The following is an 18,280-nucleotide window of genomic DNA, read 5'->3' as shown; positions in this document are numbered from 1 at the left end:
TGGAAGTAACAGTAAATTGGAAGAGCATCCATTTTCAGGGAGAATACTTCATGGAAAATTCAAAAACAAAGTTTTTAATGGTTTATATTAAACAGAAACACATGAACATAACATTTATGTTCAGATAGAGCGTTCAATTGAAAACTAAAAGGCAAAAAAAGTTGTTCAAATATATTCCACTGGAAACTGTAATGGTCAAAACATAGTTGTTCAGAAAATATATTCATTTTAAAATTGAACACAAAGCACATAATTTCAGCAACTAAATTCGGATAGAGCATTCCATTGAAAACTGAAAAGTAAAACAATTGTTGTTCAAATATATTCCAGTGAAAACAGAAAAGGTAAAAACATAGCCGTTCAAAAAAATATATTCCATTGAAAATTGAAAACATAGCACAAAATTTCAGCAAAGCAGAGCATTCCTAGCCCCGCCTCATGCCAGGAGGCCGTTATCAGCCCTTTCAATCGCCAAGAGTGTAGAATAGGGACTACGCCTGTCACCATGGACACCAAGCTCCTGGGAGCACTGCGACTACTACTGGGAGCAGGCTGTTTATCATTGGTGCTGAAAGAGGATAAGCAATCTCATTAACGGCACTAAACAGCATCAAGTAGCAAACTGAAAAGGTTAGTGGTAACCTGAGACCAGAACACCTATATAATGAAACATTGAAATAGTTTGTGGTAATGGTAACCTCAAGATACAAATAGCTAGTTTTCTCTCTTTTTTTGGCAAGAAAAGATGCAAAAGTAGTAACCTCAGTTCATAGCAATTAGCAATTATATAGTTTAGTCTTTTTTGGATCAATTGTTTTTTTTCTTTTACCAATGACACCTAGTTTTGAGTTCATCTAACAAATAAATCTACAGGTAATTGTAATGGTTAGAACCAAAGAGTTAAACATATTGGTATGTTTTATGAGAGGGGTATCTAAAAGGAACACTGGGGTCAGTCGACATAATATTCAAGAAGACTGTCAGAGCCCTAAGAGAATCATTGTTTGAAAAAGAGCTTGGAAAACCAATTGGGCAGCTTATTGTCATTTGTCGATGGAACAAAATACTAAGCTCCTCACTGCAGGCACTTGAATAATGAAAAATATCAGTAAAGGTATAATCCAGAACTTGTTATTTTTATCATTTTCTAAAGGATTTCTATCAGATTGGTCCATAAATCAGACAGTTGTAGCGTTCTTCCTTCATTGTGGTTTTCTTTTACCAATACAACAACAACAACAACAACAAAGCCTTTAAGTCCCAAACAAGTTGGGGTAGGCTAGAGTTGAAATCCAGCAGAAGCAATCAAGGTTCAGGCACGTGAATAGTTGTCTTCCAAGCACTCTTATCTAAGGCTAAGTCTTTGGGTATATTCCATCCTTTCAAGTCTCCTTTTATTGCCTCTATCCAAGTCAACTTCGGTCTTCCTCTGCCTCTCTTCACGTTACTATCCTGACTTAGGATTCCACTACGCACCGGTGCCTCTGGAGGTCTCCGTTGGACATGTCCAAACCATCTCAACCGGTGTTGGACAAGCTTTTCTTCAATTGGTGCTACCCCTAATCTATCACGTATATCATCGTTCCGAACTCGATCCCTTCTTGCATGCCCGCAAATCCAACGCAACATACACATTTCCGCGACACTTATCTGTTGAATATGTCGTCTTTTCGTAGGCCAATATTCTGCACCATACAACATAGCAGGTCTAATCGTCGTCCTATAAAACTTGCCTTTTAGCTTCTGTGGTACCCTTTTGTCACATAGGACACCAGATGCTTGCCGCCACTTCATCCACCCTACTTTGATTCTATGGCTAACATCTTTATCAATATCCCCGTCTCTCTGTAGCATTGATCCTAAATATCGAAAGGTATCCTTCCTAGGCACTACTTGACCTTCCAAACTAATATCTTCCTTCTCCCAAATAGTAGTGCCGAAGTCACATCTCATATACTCAGTTTTAGTTCTACTGAGTCTAAAACCTTTGGACTCCAAAGTCTCCCGTCATAACTCCAGTTTCTGATTCACTCATGTTCGGCTTTCATCAACTAGCACTACATCGTCCACGAAAAGCATACACCAAGGGATGTCCCCTTGTATGTCCCTTGTGATCTTATCCATCACTAAGGCAAACAAATAAGGGCTCAAAGCTGACCCTTGATGTAGTCCTATCCTAATCGGAAAGTCATCTGTGTCTCCATCACTTGTTTGAACTCTAGTCACAACATTGTTGTACATGTCCTTAATGAGCCCGACGTACTTCGTTGGGACTTTATGTTTGTCCAAAGCCCACCACATAACATTCCTTGGTATTTTATCATAAGCCTTCTCCAAGTCAATAAAAACCATGTGTAGGTCCTTCTTCTTCTCCATATACCGCTCTATAACTTGTCTTATTAAGAAAATGGCTTCCATGGTTGACCTTCCGGGCATAAAACCAAATTGATTCATAGAGACCCGCGTTATTGCTCTCAAGCGATGTTCGATAACTCTCTCCCATAGCTTCATAGTATGACTCATCAACTTAATTCCCTGGTAATTAGTACAACTTTGAATATCCTCTTTATTCTTGTAGATCGGTACCAATATACTTCTCCTCCACTCATCAGACATCTTGTTCGATCGAAAAATATGGTTGAACAGCTTGGTTAGCCATACTATAGCTATGTCCCCGATGCATCTCCACACCTCGATTGGGATACAATCCGGTCCCATCGCCTTACCTCCTTTCATCCTTTTCAACGTCTCTCTGACCTCAGATTCTTGGATTCTCCGCACAAAGCGCCTATTGGTGTCATCAAAAGAGTCATCCAACTGAAATGTTGTGTCCGTATTCTCACCATTGAACAATTTGTCAAAATACTCTTGCCATCGATGTCGGATCTCATCCTCCTTCACCAAGAGATGCTCCCTTTCATCCTTAATGCACTTAACTTGGTTGAAGTCCCTTGTCTTTCTCTCATGAACCCTAGCCATTCTATAAATGTCCTTCTCTCCTTCCTTCGTACTCAAACGTTGGTAAAGATCCTCGTACACTCTACCCTTTGCCACACTTATAGCTCGCTTTGTCGTCTTCTTTGGCACCTTATACTTCTCTATGTTGTCGACACTCCTGTCATGGTACAAGCGTCTATAGCACTCTTTCTTCTCCTTAATAACCCTTTGGACTTCCTTGTTCCACCACCAAGTATCTTTAGCCTCGCCTCCACTTCCTTTGGTTACTCCACACACCTCTGAGGCCACCTTCTGAATATTGGTTGTCATCTTCTCCCACATGTTGTTTATGTCCTCTTCTTCCTTCCAAGAGCCCTCTTTGATAACCCTTTCCCTGAATATCTCTGACGTCTCCCCTTTCAGTTTTCACCACTTTGTTCTTTCAATCTTAGCTTGTTTATCCCTACGGGCACGCACCTGAAAACGAAAGTCTGCCACCAAAAGCTTATGTTGAGAAACAACACACTCCCCTGGTATCACCTTGCAACCCAAGCATGCTCGTTTGTCATTTCTTCTTGTGAGGACAAAGTCAATCTGGCTAGAGTGTTGTCCGCTACTGAAGGTCACTAGATGAGATTCTCTTTCTAAAGAAAGTGTTGGCTATCATTAGGTCAAAAGCTACCGCGAAATCTAGAACTTCCTCCCCCTCCTGATTCCTACTACCATACCCAAAACCTCCATGAACTGCCTCGAAACCTGCGCTTGTAGTACCTACATGCCCATTAAGATCCAAATGGAGAAGTGGATGGGAGCTTGTGATTGCATTATAATGAACTCACCAAGATAGTCTCCAAGCTCCAGTCCACCAATATTTAAGCCTTGATATTAGTGCTATAGCACTTGTGGTCAAACTATCCATAGAACAACGTAGTAGTAATCAGTTTTGAAAGGTCTGTTTCTTCTTCACTTGGAAGTTGGAACCTGGATTTGGGAAATAAAAAGAAAACATAGTTATGAGTGAGTTATGTCTAAGTTGCCGGTAAATTATAAACGACACATCGCCTAGCATGCTCTTACCACAGAATATTCAGTGAAATAACTTAAGATTTATCTAATAACACCATAGTAGCTTTGCTACTGAAGTGTTTAAATGAGGAAATATGTTGAGGATTTTAGCTCATAAATATGTATCCAAACTATAGTAGAAAACCTGAGATGGTCACATAGACAACATAATACATGTAATGATTATATACGTGTAATGCAAAAGCCTCTCATGACTGTTGCAGTGATAATTAGAAGGAAAAAAGAAAACTATAGTACAGGCAGCATAGCAACATCTCTCTCCAACTAAATTCTTATTAAAATGTGGCAAAATTCTCAAACACCAAATGTGTCACCCAACTCAACTCAACTTCAGGATGAGGTTAGGGGAGGGGCGAGACGCAGTTTACCGGCCAGAGGCTCGAACCCTAACCCTAGATGCTGCAGGTCACAGCCGCGGGGAGAGGGCGCGATTCTTTGGCTGCTCAGAGCTCCTTCCACGGTCCTTCTCCTTCGCGACGCTCGTTCCCTTGGGTCCTCGGAGCAGCCGAGCAGGGAATGGTGTGGTGGGGCGACGGCGTCGCGGAATTTGGTCGGGCGACAGCGGCGCGGCCTCGCGGCGGCACGACGTCGAAGTGGACCACACGGGCCCTCGCGGTGGTGGAGCGGAGCGCACGCACTGGGACGCGGGGGCCCTTGCGGCTTGGGCAGTGCGCTTGGGAGGACGGAGGGCTTGTGAGAGCTGGGAGCATGGGAGGATGCCGGGTGCGGCACTGCGGCCGTGCGGGAGGAGAGAAGATTGGGGCGGCGTCGTGCTGAGTGGGAGTCGCGAAGTCGAGCGCGTGGCCCACCTGTCGGCGCAAATTGGAGTTACAGAGGCACGTCTGGCGTAGCGGCTTCACCACGGGGAGTGAACTGGTCCTCTTTCATCTCTACTACAAGGATTGATCAAAATTAGAAATTTGTCCCCCACATATATGTTTTTTTTTGCTATATCTACCTCACTTTGTACGACCAAAAAAATCCCGTCTTTTAGAAATAAATGGCTGAGATCTATTCTCATGAAACTTCGCTACGATCAGATGTCCTGAGTTGTTTTGGTGGTGAAGCCAGGCTTCATCGCACCCCCACGTCGCTACCCCGCGCCTGTAATCAGCGCGGCGCGTGATGGCCCGAGCCGCGGCTACCTCACCCGCGATCAGCGCCGAGCGATAAAGGAAGGAGCTCATGAGAAAGGAAGGAATTGCTGCCATGGACCGTGGTAAAGGATAAAGGATGGTGACCGAGCTAGCGCATTCTCATTCAGTCATGTCTCCCGTATCTCACGCTGAACCCTGGCCATCCTCCTCCTCCTGGCCCTGCCTTCGTTGCCGCATCGGCTGTGCTCGCGGATGGCGGTGGACGCGGCGAGCAGGACGCGAAGGACTAGGGTCGAGAAACGTGATTGGCGGACGCGGCGAGCAGGGCGCGGGCCGGTGCGGCACTCGGCGAGACTCGTGAAACGACAGCGGCGGACGCGACGAGTGCGGACCGGGGCGGCGACCAAGCGGCTCCCATCGGATTCTTCTGTGTGCATACGGTACAGCCATTGGAGCGGGCGATGCGACGATGCCGAGCACGGCCATCGGGCATCGAGCAACTCTGCAGTAGCCCTGCAGGTACACGTACATCTGAATCCTGGTACGAAGACTCAACAACAGCCAATGCCAATTAGCCTTCTGCTAGGTGCCCTACTCTCCTTTAGTCACGTACTCACGTTTCTCCTTGTCCTTTCATTCTCCAATTTCTTCCCTAGGGATTAATCACAAAAGGAGCCAGGATTGGTGATCGGCGATCTGCAATTGGCACGAACAGCAAAAGCGCATAACACATATGGTATGCAAAACTGATTTATTACATTATAGACTTCTATGGCTTTAGATTATTAGAAGATTTTTTTTATGTGGCACTGAATTTTTTAATGTGTCACTGAATAATTCATATAATGATGTATCAACATGCCAAGCAGACGGGTGAGCATGCGGCTTGTTGTGCTGGCGGCTAACACGGCCATCACACGAGTGAGCACACGCGCTTTTTTATTTCATGCAGCTTGACATGCCCACGTCACAGCAATGACAACGAGCACTACCAACGGCAGAAGAAGAAGGCCGGCAGCTCTCTTGGTTTTGGTTTGATTATTGTTATTGCAGTGTGCTTGTGATGTCGGCTGTAATGATTTCAAGAATTATTTAGGAATTGCATTTATTTCTCTTAACAGTTTATTTTCAACCCATGTCCTGACGTCTTGCAAATGCTAAATTGCAGGTTTCTTCTTGCCGACGCAACCTAGATTTTTCATCTGATTATGATAAAGACGAACTGATAAGCTGGCATTCATACCTCACTTTGTTGGGAGATAACATACAGAGGCTTCAGCTCGGCTGGCAGAATCCCTCAGCCACCATCATTTTGGATCCGATAACTTGGTAAGTGGTGAGAGATGTCCTTTTGCGATTTTCTAAGCCAATGTTGGTTTTACCTTCTATTTATCATCAGAGAAGATCCTTATCTTGTTGATCAAAATTAAAGTGTCCGTAAAGAAAGGGCAAGTAATGCTTTCTTTATGTGCATTCTTAGTAGAGATGTGGTTCGAGGGCTTCACTTCTATGTTGTTTCATTCACTTTAGAGTAGATGTTTCCCCTAGCAAAACTAATTTTTTGGGATATTGATTACTTGTTTAATCCCAGCGACCTCAAGCCATTCTCGGATGGCACTTAGATAATGCTTGAAAATTTTTGTTTGAGTAACTACGGCATGCATATTAATTAAAGAAAAATTGAATTGTGGCATCCGTTATGTTTATTTTTTTGGCACAGATATTGCACATTTGTGAATCCCACTAGACAAATAGTTTGGCAGGGTTTTCTTCTGTTAATGGCATGGGATTCATAGTTTTTATTATAATTGCAGGCAGTTGTCATTGGTGATTGTCATTGATGTTAGCAGTTAGCGATCTCTCTATGGTTTTCTTATTTGAGTTCTCCAGTACTATTCCCTATTCTACTATATGATCATTGCTAGAGAGGCTGGAGGAACATAAGGACTTATACTAGAAGCAACATGCATTGGAGAGGAGGAATAGGAACAAAATATGATCATTGCTACAATGATGTAGGCCTGCTGGAATATTTTTAAGAATTTTGTTCTGAAAGTATAGGGTTGATATGAGGTGTTTATCGCCTTTCTCTAAATAAATATAAGATTGTTGTAATGGGCTCGCATTGTACAATATTTAACCACTAATGTATTCTTTTCTATTTTATTGGAAAGGTTTGTTATTTGAAAATGAAAACATTGCTAGCTTAGTGTTTCTTATTTTAGGAATATAGGTGTTACACCCCATCCATTTTTATGTACCAAAGAAAGGAAAGGCAACATTTTTCTTTACAACGTATGTGAGTTGTACACTTGTACTCAAAGCTTGGATGTGATTCTGATTAGAAGGAAGGAATGAGTATATCCTTGTATCTCTTCTCTCTGGTACAAATTTCAATTACGTGGCAAAGAATTCCGTAACGGCGTTATACATTATGTTAGGTGGTTTAAATTTTATATGCGGGGTCTTTTTCTCGTGTTAATCTTAGGCTTCTGACTTTTGACATTATTATTTTCCTCTTCCTTTAAAAAATTTATCTTTTGGTTTTCCCATAGCACTAGCAAGGGCATACATGAATCATATATGATGCAACACTTCTCTGAATCATATGTCATGCCATCTGTTAATTCCATCTGGTAATTCAAGGTTATACTACATTTGAATCATATGTCATGCCCATTCACTCAAAAAATAAATGAAGAAAATTCCATCTGCGCTCGAAGCCCCAGATGACACTTAATATTTAGCTGCATCCTATCTGAGTATAATGGGTTACAAAGTGCCCATTATGTCATAGCATGCATCCTCTCTCAATATCTCTGTTAAAAGACTTAAATATTGGGTGTGCTTTATAACAATCCGAGGGGAATTAAATTTCTCATTTAAATGTATGCTTATTTGGTCAATTGTAGGGGTTATTATCAGCAGCTTGGGAAATAATTATGGCCAATCCAGAAGGGCAACGTGCACTGAGCAATGTCACAAATAGGGCCTTAGTCACAAACAACATCAGTGCAGGTATAGCCGCTACCATGTGTGATTAGATTATTACAAAATTACCAAACAAAAATATCTACATACATATATCACCTGCAGATGAAGCTGAGCGTAGGAGGGAAGAACGGAACCAACAACAACGTAAAAGATGAAATGAGATGACCGATGAACAAAGAGAGGAGATGAACAGGAAGCGACGTGAACAACGGACGATGAAGAAGGTTCAACGGGATAATCTAAATGACATCATCAATGCAACGTCATCCACGTTGGTAGCAGATGCTATGTGGCCCGATGGTCTAGTAAGCTATCAGACACCAATGAACCAACAAATACCAGGTACGCCTTTAATTAAGACATGTCGTATTGGGTGTTCAATATATTTGTTCATGTGTTTTGTGTAACAATCAATTTGCAGGTAATAATTACTCCAGCATGGACCAAAACACCCCAATTATATTGGACAAAGAAAATATCCCACCAGATGCACACGGGGTCATAGCCATGTTGGCATTGCCGAAACGACCATAAGAGACAGTGCACTATCTGTTGTCACCGGCAAAGATGACCTAGGTATACTTCGAGCTTATTGTGAATTAGTATCATTATTTTATTCTACTAATAAAACCTTTTTATAAATGACAAAAAATATATGCCTCAGCCCCACAAACGACACCAGCTAACATTGCTAATGCTAAGAGGGAAGAAAGGAACAGGCAACAACGGAAGCGAAGAGCTGAGATGACCGATGAACAAAGGGAAGAGAGTAATAGGAAACAATGTGAGTACCGAGCACAGAGGAAGGCTGCATCGCAAAATATTAGCACCGCCTCTATTGTGTCTCAAGTATTGCCGACGTCCTCATCCGTAGGTGCGTATAATATCTTGGACATATGCATTTCCTCCACCTTCTAATTTACCTACATTCATATGTGAAGGTGCGACATTTGGAACTGCATTCTCAACAGTAGTGCAAACACCAACCATAGAATATAAGCAAAAAGATGAGTCAGGTGATCCCACAGAGTGGCTACATAGAAATGATAATTACGTGCCAGGACGTAGAGGCCCACGTATGGCATGTATGGTTCTTTCTGGACCATCTATATATAAGAACAAACGGAACATTAAGCATGGCATGCGAAGAAGAAACACCATTCCCTATTACCGGTGAGTCAGGTGAGGACATCAACCACATGTTGTTGTTTTTAAAAAAAATAAGCCATTTGGATATATTGGATATATATATATGCTACTGTACTTATATATATATATATGTATATGTGTGTGTGTGTGTGTGTGTGTGTGTGTGTGTGTGTGTGTATATGCAGAGCTTCATTTGAATGATCTGCGTCGCAACCATGTAGATGCTGAAACAAATGAAGATGAATTCGACCATGAGCTATTCAAACCTGTACAAAATGGTGAAAACGGTGACGAAGCTGCCATGGACGGTAGCCATGGATTGCACAACGAAAACTTATACGATGATGATGGAATCATTCAGCGACATGCGCAAGGTACTACGACGACATCTATATGGCATCCAACTTCATTATATATGTCTTTACATAAACCATATATATATAGTAAAGTAACATGATTGTTATAATGTTTCCCACACAGGTTATGATTATGAGTCATATCGCATGCTTGTGGATGGTGCGGCTGGCCATAGTGTGATAGACGATCCATATGAATTCATCTACCAGAACCTACCACAAAGACATACATTGAGAAATGTCCCTGATTGCCATTACTGTGGTGCGATGAGGTTTTAGTATGAGCCACCCGAGTTTTGTTGTAGAAAAGGAAAAGTACAAATACATATACTAGAGGTTCCGGCAGAGCTGAAAAGGTTATTCACAAGTCAAGTGTATGATGATGCAAAATATTTCAGCAACAAATATGATATCTCAACTCGCATTTCGCATTCGCAAGCCTAGGGGTTACCCTTGACTGCAGATATAACACTCCAGTAGGGATCGATATTTATACATTTCGAGTTCATGGCGGGTTGTACCATCATCTAGACCACCTGGTGCCAGGTGCCCATGGCCCTCTGTGGCAGAACCTCTTAAGTTATAGGGCCCATATGCACCTGTCACAGTCCGATGACCTTTGACATTTATGCATATGTTTCCACTAACTTAAAAAGACTGTCGGGTGTCCTCGGGGAACCCCGAATTATCCACGATTTCCGAGCAGGATCACGTTACAGAGGCATTGCAGTATTACAACATTTATTCAAATATCTACACCAGAGTAAAAACAGCGGAAGTCTTACGATAACATAGTTTACAAACTAGTTGTTTCAAACCTTATAAACTAAGTTCGATAATTATTACAAACCATAGTAGTAGTGGAGTGGCATAATAATATAATACAAAACACACAAGGAGATTGCCCTGCCCAAGGGCCACACATTTACTTCTCATCATCAGAACGAACAATAGTCATGCAGCACGATCCAAAACAGATCTGCTCATGAGGCTCACCTGCAACAAGGGTCAATGAACCCTGAGTACAAAAGTACTCAACAAGACTTATCCAAAATAAGAACTGATAATTCAGGAATGCAGGCTCAGGGATTCAAGGTATGGTTTTAGCAATACTCAAAGTTATTTTGCGTAAAAGCTCTTTGACAAAATTCTTTATTTCAACAATTTAAACTTCATAAAATCATATACAAAGATGACACGATCCATAATGAGATCATGAAACTTCATATCCAACACCTTCATCAACCATTCTCAAGTTCTAGTTATTAATACTACGATGATGAACAGTGAGTTGAGTCTCCATAACCGAGGAGCAACGACGATTCGAACCGATTAAACCCAGCTGAGGATTCCAGACCACACGACATATGCAGGTCCCCGACTCACATATATCAACCTACCCTCGGATCCTCTAAAGCAAGAATGGGTCCGCGCCACCCGAGAATACAGTACTCCACCATTCCAGCCCATGGCCACGTGGGTACACGCTATTCCCGCCATCTCTCCACTCCCAGTGCGCGAGTAGCCATTCTCGTAATAGAATTGCCAAGTTCAGGCTTACCGGAGTATGTGGTTAGTACTACAAATTCTCACCTCATGCAATTCAACAACGGACGTGCCTTAATCGACACAGGCGGAAAGAACCCGCTCACAAGACCTCCATGTCTGGTGGCTCACACTCACCGAGTCCGCCCGGTCTAGATTTATTACTCCACATTCCCATATCACATGTTAACATAATTAACCAATGTTCTATTTAAAACTTGCAGGTGACAGGCAATCACCTGACTTTCATCGTTCTATGCATAGCTAAGCAAGACTAGGCATATACGAGTTTAAAACTGGTAATATAGTAAATATGGAATAACAAGGTGGGTAATGCATCAATTAGGCTTTTACTTAACTCCTAATCACTTAATGCAGTAACAGAAAGCAAAAGCAAAATTAATTTATAAAACACAAGGTAGGGTTGTATGCATCCGGGGCTTGCCTTCGTTGACGGAAAAGTCTGGCTCCTGCGACGTTTCACACGTATTCGATGCGACCTCAACAGACGGATTAACCTCCTCCACAACTTGATTAACTACCACGTGTTCACCTTCGTTCACTACACGTAGTAACAATGCCATGTTTAACATGATGCGAGATACAAAATATGATGCTCGATGATGGATACCAATTAACAACTAATTAAACATATTCATAAAACTTATTTCAATTGAACTCAAATTTTTTGTAAAGGTTCATCACATGATAACTAAGTGGCAAAACAATTTTCATAATTTTTGGATAATTAATTAGGCCTAGAAAAATCATGGAAACTTATTTATTAATTAATTGAGCAATTTTTTTCACATTCAAAAATTACTAAAAAGTAACATTTAATATTTTTCCTAAATAATATACATCACAGAGAGGTCACACAAAAATTTTCATAATTTTTGGAGCTCTAAATAAATCTACACAAAAATAACAAATTACAACTATTCAATCATATCTGAAAAAGAAAAATTTCATTTTCAAACCACCTGCTCACACAAACAACTCGGAAGAACCAGGAGTCACACAAACAACTCGGAATGAACCAGGATCTCACATAAACAACTCGGAATGAATCAGGATCTCACACAAACAACTCGGAATGAATCAGGATCTCACATAAACAACTCGGAATGAATCAGGAGTCACATAAACAACTCGGAATGAATCAGGAGCTCACATAAACAACTCGGAATGAGTCAGGAGTCACATAAACAACTCGGAATGAATCAGGAGTCACATAAACAACTCGGAATGAATCAAGATCTCACACAAACAACTCGGAATGAATCAGGATCTCACATAAACAACTCGGAATGAATCAGGAGCTCACATAAACAACTCGGAATGAGTCAGGAGTCACATAAACAACTCGGAATGAACCAGGATCTCACATAAACAACTCGAAAAAGAACCTGGAGCTCACCCCAAACGCACTGGAGCATAAAGCTAGATCGAAAGAACAACGAATGAGTGATTCAACGTGCACAGGAAGCACCAGTAGCTTACCCTGAACTTGATAGAGCAAAGAACAGGGCTGGAGAAGCAACGGTGAAGCAGGTCAACGATCCAAGCAACCACGGCGGAGCAAAACGTCGTCGGTGGCGGTGCTCCGGCGACTGCGGTGGACAAAACTATCAAGCAACAAGGTATTAAGCACCATGGCATCAAGGCAAAGCTAGAGATACACTGAGCAAGAGCAACGGCTCACCGGAGAGCGCTGGCCACGACGGCGCAAGCACGACGGTGAGGTTGCCGGCCGTGAGGAAGAAAGGCGTGCATAGCGGGTTCTCAGTGGAATCAGACACCAAGACTCAGTTGGTTAGGTGCGCAAGGAGTAGGCGGAGCTGGAACAAGCTTTGCCAAAATGGTGGAGGCACTACGGTGACAGCAAACGCACGACAGAGCAGCGACGATGGCGACTGGAAAACAGAGGAGAGTAGCGAAAAACGGCGACGGTGAAGTCCTTATAGAGTGGCTCAGAAGCAAGGAGAAGCCACGCAGGAGCCTTTCCCGTGCCAACGCGAAGCCAAGGGTGGCCACCGTCGCGTCTGGAAGCAGAAGGAAGATCGTAGACGGTGAGTTGGCTTCCGTGGTTACTGTTCATCAGAATTACCAAACTGCCATTCGATTTAAAAATCCAAATTACTCCCAAATTTATGTAACAACTCAAAAATCTCCAAAAATAAAAGTTGTTCCCAATTTAAAGTTCTACAACTTTGCTTTTATAACCATACCCAAATTCGGTCTACATTTTGAAATGCAAATTTGAATTCAAAAAGGGAACATTTAAAGAATCTCGCCTTTTCAAATTACTTCAAATTTTTCTACATAACTTTGAAAACTCCAAAAACAAACTTTGTATAACTTGACAAGCTCTACACTTTTTCTTTTAGGCTCAACCCCAAAATATGCTTAGATTTTTAAATGAGTTTTTCAGGGTAGGCTTTAAATACTGAAAAATCAAGGTTTTCTTGAAAATTCAAAATCCAAACCAAATTTTTAACTCAATTCAAACCATACAAGGCAACACTCATAACATAAATGTAAACTTGTTTTGGTGAATGCATATCAAAGTTTTCCATATGATCAAATGCTTTGCAATGCATATGATGACATGTCCTGTTTTAGTATTTAAACACCCGAGGTGTTACACCCTCGGCATCTACAGCTCTACTTTTATGATACAGAAGATGAGGCCTTGTCACACAAAGTCAAAAGGTCCCCTGATCTTGATATCAACCTCATCCGAAATATCCTTACAATTTTGCAGGATAACCCATATGTTCATACTTTTAGGAGAAATGGTACTTTCCCAAATTTGGATGACTACTGGATTGAACTCGATACAAATGTCACGCCTGACCAGAGAAGGTACAATGGCCCAATGGCAGCCCAAGTTGCTGCTATCTGGATGGAGGGGAACGATCCACAGAGATATTTTGATAGGAGTGTGGTTGTATATGGAAGGACGGATTGTCGTCCACAATATATCCGAGCATACCATGGTTGTTATGACCCATTAGCTTATCCTCTATACAACCCACGAGGGGAAATCGGATGGAACAAGTTTATGACGTACAGTGCTGATCTAGTCACTCAACCATCTGTAACCCCCGCTTCTACTAATGTTAATTACAGGGATGAGGGCACTACTGGTGCTTATCAAGGTATTATTTCTGCTATAATACTTCTATGGAATAATTATATTGTAGAATAATTTCTGTTATAACATTCCTACTATGGTGTAAGTATATATTAAAATAGAGATCTGACATTTTTTATATATGTTGCAGTTGATAATTATAACGAAAATCATGCAGAAGAAGGCGACAATGACGTACAAGAAGGTGATTGGCTAAGTAGAGTTGTTGATGCAACACAATCTTCAAGATATGTGACTGCACGAGAATACTATTGCTTCAAGATACAAGTTAGACAGGGACTTTTTAACATTTTATTATTTGGAGGACGTCTTTTCCAGCGATGGGCTGTAGATATGTATATAAAGATCGAGTCCATGAGGCTAGATTGGTACTCTGATCCTGAGAACCAAAAGTTTATACTGGCAGAGCTATACCAGGTAACTACTCAAATTATTTTGTTTATTTGTTTATGAACTTTGCAACCTTATTACTGTCTTTTTCTAATGTTGTACGTACTTAATTGTATTTTAGAGACTGGTTGATGTTATTTCTGCTAGAGAGACCTAGGGTTCTAAGGTTGGTAAGAGAATTGTGCTGCCAAGATCATTCCTAGGATGCGATCGAGACATGCAGCAAAGGTTCCTTAATGCTATGGCTATTGTGCAACGTTTTGGAAGTCCTGATTACTTCATCACCATGACATGCAATCCCTACTGGGAAGAGATAACAAGCAATCTCGAACCTGGGCATGAACCATAAGATAGGTCAGAAATGGTTGCAAGAGTGTACAGGGCAAAGTTGAGAGATCTAAAAGATCTTCTGATCAAGAGAAAGTATTTTGGTGATGTTGCGGCATACGTTCATGTTATCAAGTTATAAAAAGGGGGCTACCACATGAGCATTTCTTGTTGATCATGAAGTTAGGGAGTAAGTTGACAACCCCAGATGCATATGATCGAGTAATTTCAGCGGAGATACCAGACAAGGATAGATACCCAGAGTTGCATGATCTGGTTATCAGTCATATGTTGCATGGACCGTGTGGCGTGCTAAACAAAAATTGCGCGTGCATGGTAGATGGAGAGTGTCGCTTTCACTATCCTCGATAGTTCTATGAGGCAACCCAACAAGGAAATGACTCATATCCAACATACAGGAGAAGGGATGATGAACGTCGAGTAAAGATTAGGAGAGCAGAGTTAGATAACAGGCACTGTTCGCCTAACGATCGTTTAGCCCATTTAAACACCGTGTAAACGCTACACGATGGTCCGTCGTTTCCGTTTAATCACCCATTTACCCCGTTTAATTGGCCGTTTAGCCCGTTTAATAGGATGTTTTGCCCGAATAATGGCTAAACGGTAGGTGACCGACTGTTTACCATTTAGCATCTAGGAAAACACTGATAACAGGTGGGTGGTGCCCTACAACCCTGGTCTGCTCATGAGATACAACTGTCACATTAATGTTGAAGCATGTTCGAGCATTAAAGCAGTGAAGTATCTATTTAAGTATGTATATAAAGGCCATGACCAAGCATCATTCTCGGTAAATGAAGATCAACATGATAGAGATGATGGTGTCATCAATGAGATACGACAATACATGAATGCTAGATACATATCTCCACCGGAAGCTGTGCATAGAATATTCGATTTCCCAATGTTTGGAGTTTATCCTGTTGTATTGCAGCTCCAACTACATTTGCCTGATATGCAATCTGTGACATATAATGAGGAGGAAACCCTTGAGGATGTTGTCAATTGCCCAGGTTCTAATAGGACCACACTTACCGAGTATTTCAGTAAAAACCGTGAAGATAAGACAGCAAGGAAAATATTATATAGAGAATTCCAATGACATGATGAAAGAGGTTAGAGAGGAACAGAACGTCTCTATAGACCAAGAACATTTAGATATTTATGAATCTCTTAACAAGGAACAACGTGAAGGGTTTGATGAAATCCTTCAGCATGTTCATGCTAATAAGAGCCTAATTTTTTTCGTAGATGGTCCTAGAGGCACGGGCAAGACGTTCTTATATAAGGCCCTCCTTGCTAAAGTTTGGTTTGAAAGATTAATAGCCATTGCAACAACCACATCTGGTATAGCAGCATCGATATTGCTTAGGGGACGCACTGCGCACTCAAGGTTTAAAATTCCAATTAAAATTGGGGACAACATGTGCAGCTTTACGAAGCAAAGTGGCACTGTAGAGTTGCTTCGTAGGGCATCTTTAATTATTTGGGATGAAGTTGCCATGACCAAGCGTCAGCGCGTCGAGACACTTGATAGGTCCCTAGAGGATATTATGGAATGTGGTTTGCCATTTGGAGGAAAGATCATGGTATTTGGTGGAGACTTCAGACAGGTCCTTCTTGTGGTCACAGGTGGGAAAAGAGCACAGGTAACTGATGCAACATTGCAAAGATCCTATTTGTGGAAGAAAATAAGGAAGATAAGATTGTCATGTAACATGAGGGCGCAGTCTGATCCTTGGTTTTCAAATTACCTGCTACGAATTGGAAATGGAACTAAGGAAACGATTGGAGATGATTATATTCGACTCCCTGATATGACATTGCGATTGGTTTTACTGACACGGAGGTGGCTGTCAACAAACTCATTCAACATGTTTTCCCTTCACTTGTAGAACATGCAACATCAACCGCCTATATGAGCTCCCGTGCCATTCTATCGACCAAAAATGAACATGTTGATAGACTGAACGCAATGATGATTGAGAGGTTTTCAGGTGAGGAAAAGGTTTACCACACCTTCGACACTATTGTTGACGATCCTCATAATCACTTTCCTATTGATTTTTTAAACTCAATAACTCCAAATGGCCTCCCCCCGCACGAGCTGAAGCTAAAAATCAATTGTCCTATGATTTTTCTCCGCAACCTAGATCCTAGCAACGGATTGTGCAATGGAACAAGGCTTATCGTCAGAGCATTGCAAGACAATACAATTGATGCTGAGATTGTTGGTGGACAACATGCGCAGAAAAGGGTTTTCATACCAAGGCTCCCATTGTCTCTCTCGGATGATATTTCTCTTCCTTTCGAGTTCAAGAGAAAACAATTCACAGTACGGTTAAGTTTTGCCAGGACGATAAATAAATCGCAAGGACAAACTATCCCTAATGTTGGGATCTACCTTCCAGAACCTGTGTTCTCGCATGGACAGCTCTATGTTGGTTTATCAAGGGGAGTGTCAAGATCAACAACAAGAATTTTGGCTAAACCAAAAGAGGAATTGGATCCTACATGGAAGAGCACCAAAAATATTGTTTATAAAGACATCATAAACTGGTGATTAATGGTGGGTATACTCAAACCATTTTATCAGTCCTCATATAAATATATATTGCTGGGCAGGTGCTTGATTTTTTTAATATATTTTTGGGCATGTTGGTAATCCATTTTACTCATTGTGCATATTCACCTAAAATTTATTATTTTCATGCGCAATGGAGGGGCCACTTAGGGTCGTCGGGCACGTTTCAATTTCCTCAGAGTACAACACTGACTTTGCCATTAACTTAATGCCTGAAATGCCAAAGTTGAGCGAGCGCACTTCAATTTCTAAGTCATGTTTAAGGACTTAGATAGAATGTAACTTAGATGGTTAATGCGACAAATAACTTTATTACGCCTTCTTATGAAAAGTGTTTCCCGGATTGTACACATGCTCAAATACAATTGTGTAAAAGTTGAACTATAGAAAAAAAAATCATTGTTTGGTTGTTTTCATGTACGTCCTCAAAATAAAACCGTGACGTTAACACGTGCATTATACTAGTCTTTTTAGGAGTAGAGAAAAGCAAAATTTCCATTCTTCCCTTAGGGGGATTGATTAGTGTGAGTTTGGTCATCTAAACTCATATATTCCCCTTTCCGCCAAAACTCTCACCGCCACAAAAAAAAATCTTAGCTTTGAACTCTCATCCTCTTCAACCATGTATGCCGAA

General features: G+C 41.3%; 1 protein-coding gene and 1 long non-coding RNA gene across 2 annotated transcripts; one reads left to right on the top strand and one right to left on the bottom strand.

Annotated features, from left to right (window-relative positions):
- Nucleotides 1-253: 253 nt before the first annotated feature.
- Nucleotides 254-4,804, bottom strand: LOC136518591 (uncharacterized). The gene is made up of 3 exons (XR_010774562.1): nt 4,392-4,804; nt 3,777-3,918; nt 254-568 (listed from the first exon to the last, which is right to left on the bottom strand). It is a non-coding gene; the product is annotated as an uncharacterized lncRNA (long non-coding RNA).
- An 8,269-nt stretch (nt 4,805-13,073) lies between these two features.
- Nucleotides 13,074-17,625, top strand: LOC136516024 (uncharacterized). Its single transcript, XM_066509443.1, has 6 exons — nt 13,074-13,236; nt 14,300-14,328; nt 14,455-14,508; nt 14,643-14,741; nt 15,997-16,075; nt 16,958-17,625. The coding sequence occupies exons 1-6, from the start codon at nt 13,074-13,076 to the stop codon at nt 17,623-17,625; spliced, it is 1,092 nt and encodes a 363-aa protein (XP_066365540.1).
- Nucleotides 17,626-18,280: the final 655 nt, after the last annotated feature.

Source organism: Miscanthus floridulus, chromosome 17, assembly GCF_019320115.1.
Source record: "Miscanthus floridulus cultivar M001 chromosome 17, ASM1932011v1, whole genome shotgun sequence".
NCBI classification, from domain to species: Eukaryota; Viridiplantae; Streptophyta; class Magnoliopsida; order Poales; family Poaceae; genus Miscanthus; species Miscanthus floridulus.
This window is presented reverse-complemented; position numbering and strand designations above follow the sequence as displayed.

Coding starts and splice junctions, on each gene's coding strand:
- LOC136516024 (XM_066509443.1), top strand. CDS start 13,074: ATGGCGACTGGAAAACAGAGGAGAGTAGCGAAAAACGGCGACGGTGAA. Junction 14,329..14,454: donor CACTACTGGTGCTTATCAAG/GTATTATTTCTG, acceptor TATATGTTGCAG/TTGATAATTATAACGAAAAT. Junction 16,076..16,957: donor GGATGTTGTCAATTGCCCAG/GTTCTAATAGGA, acceptor CTTCACTTGTAG/AACATGCAACATCAACCGCC.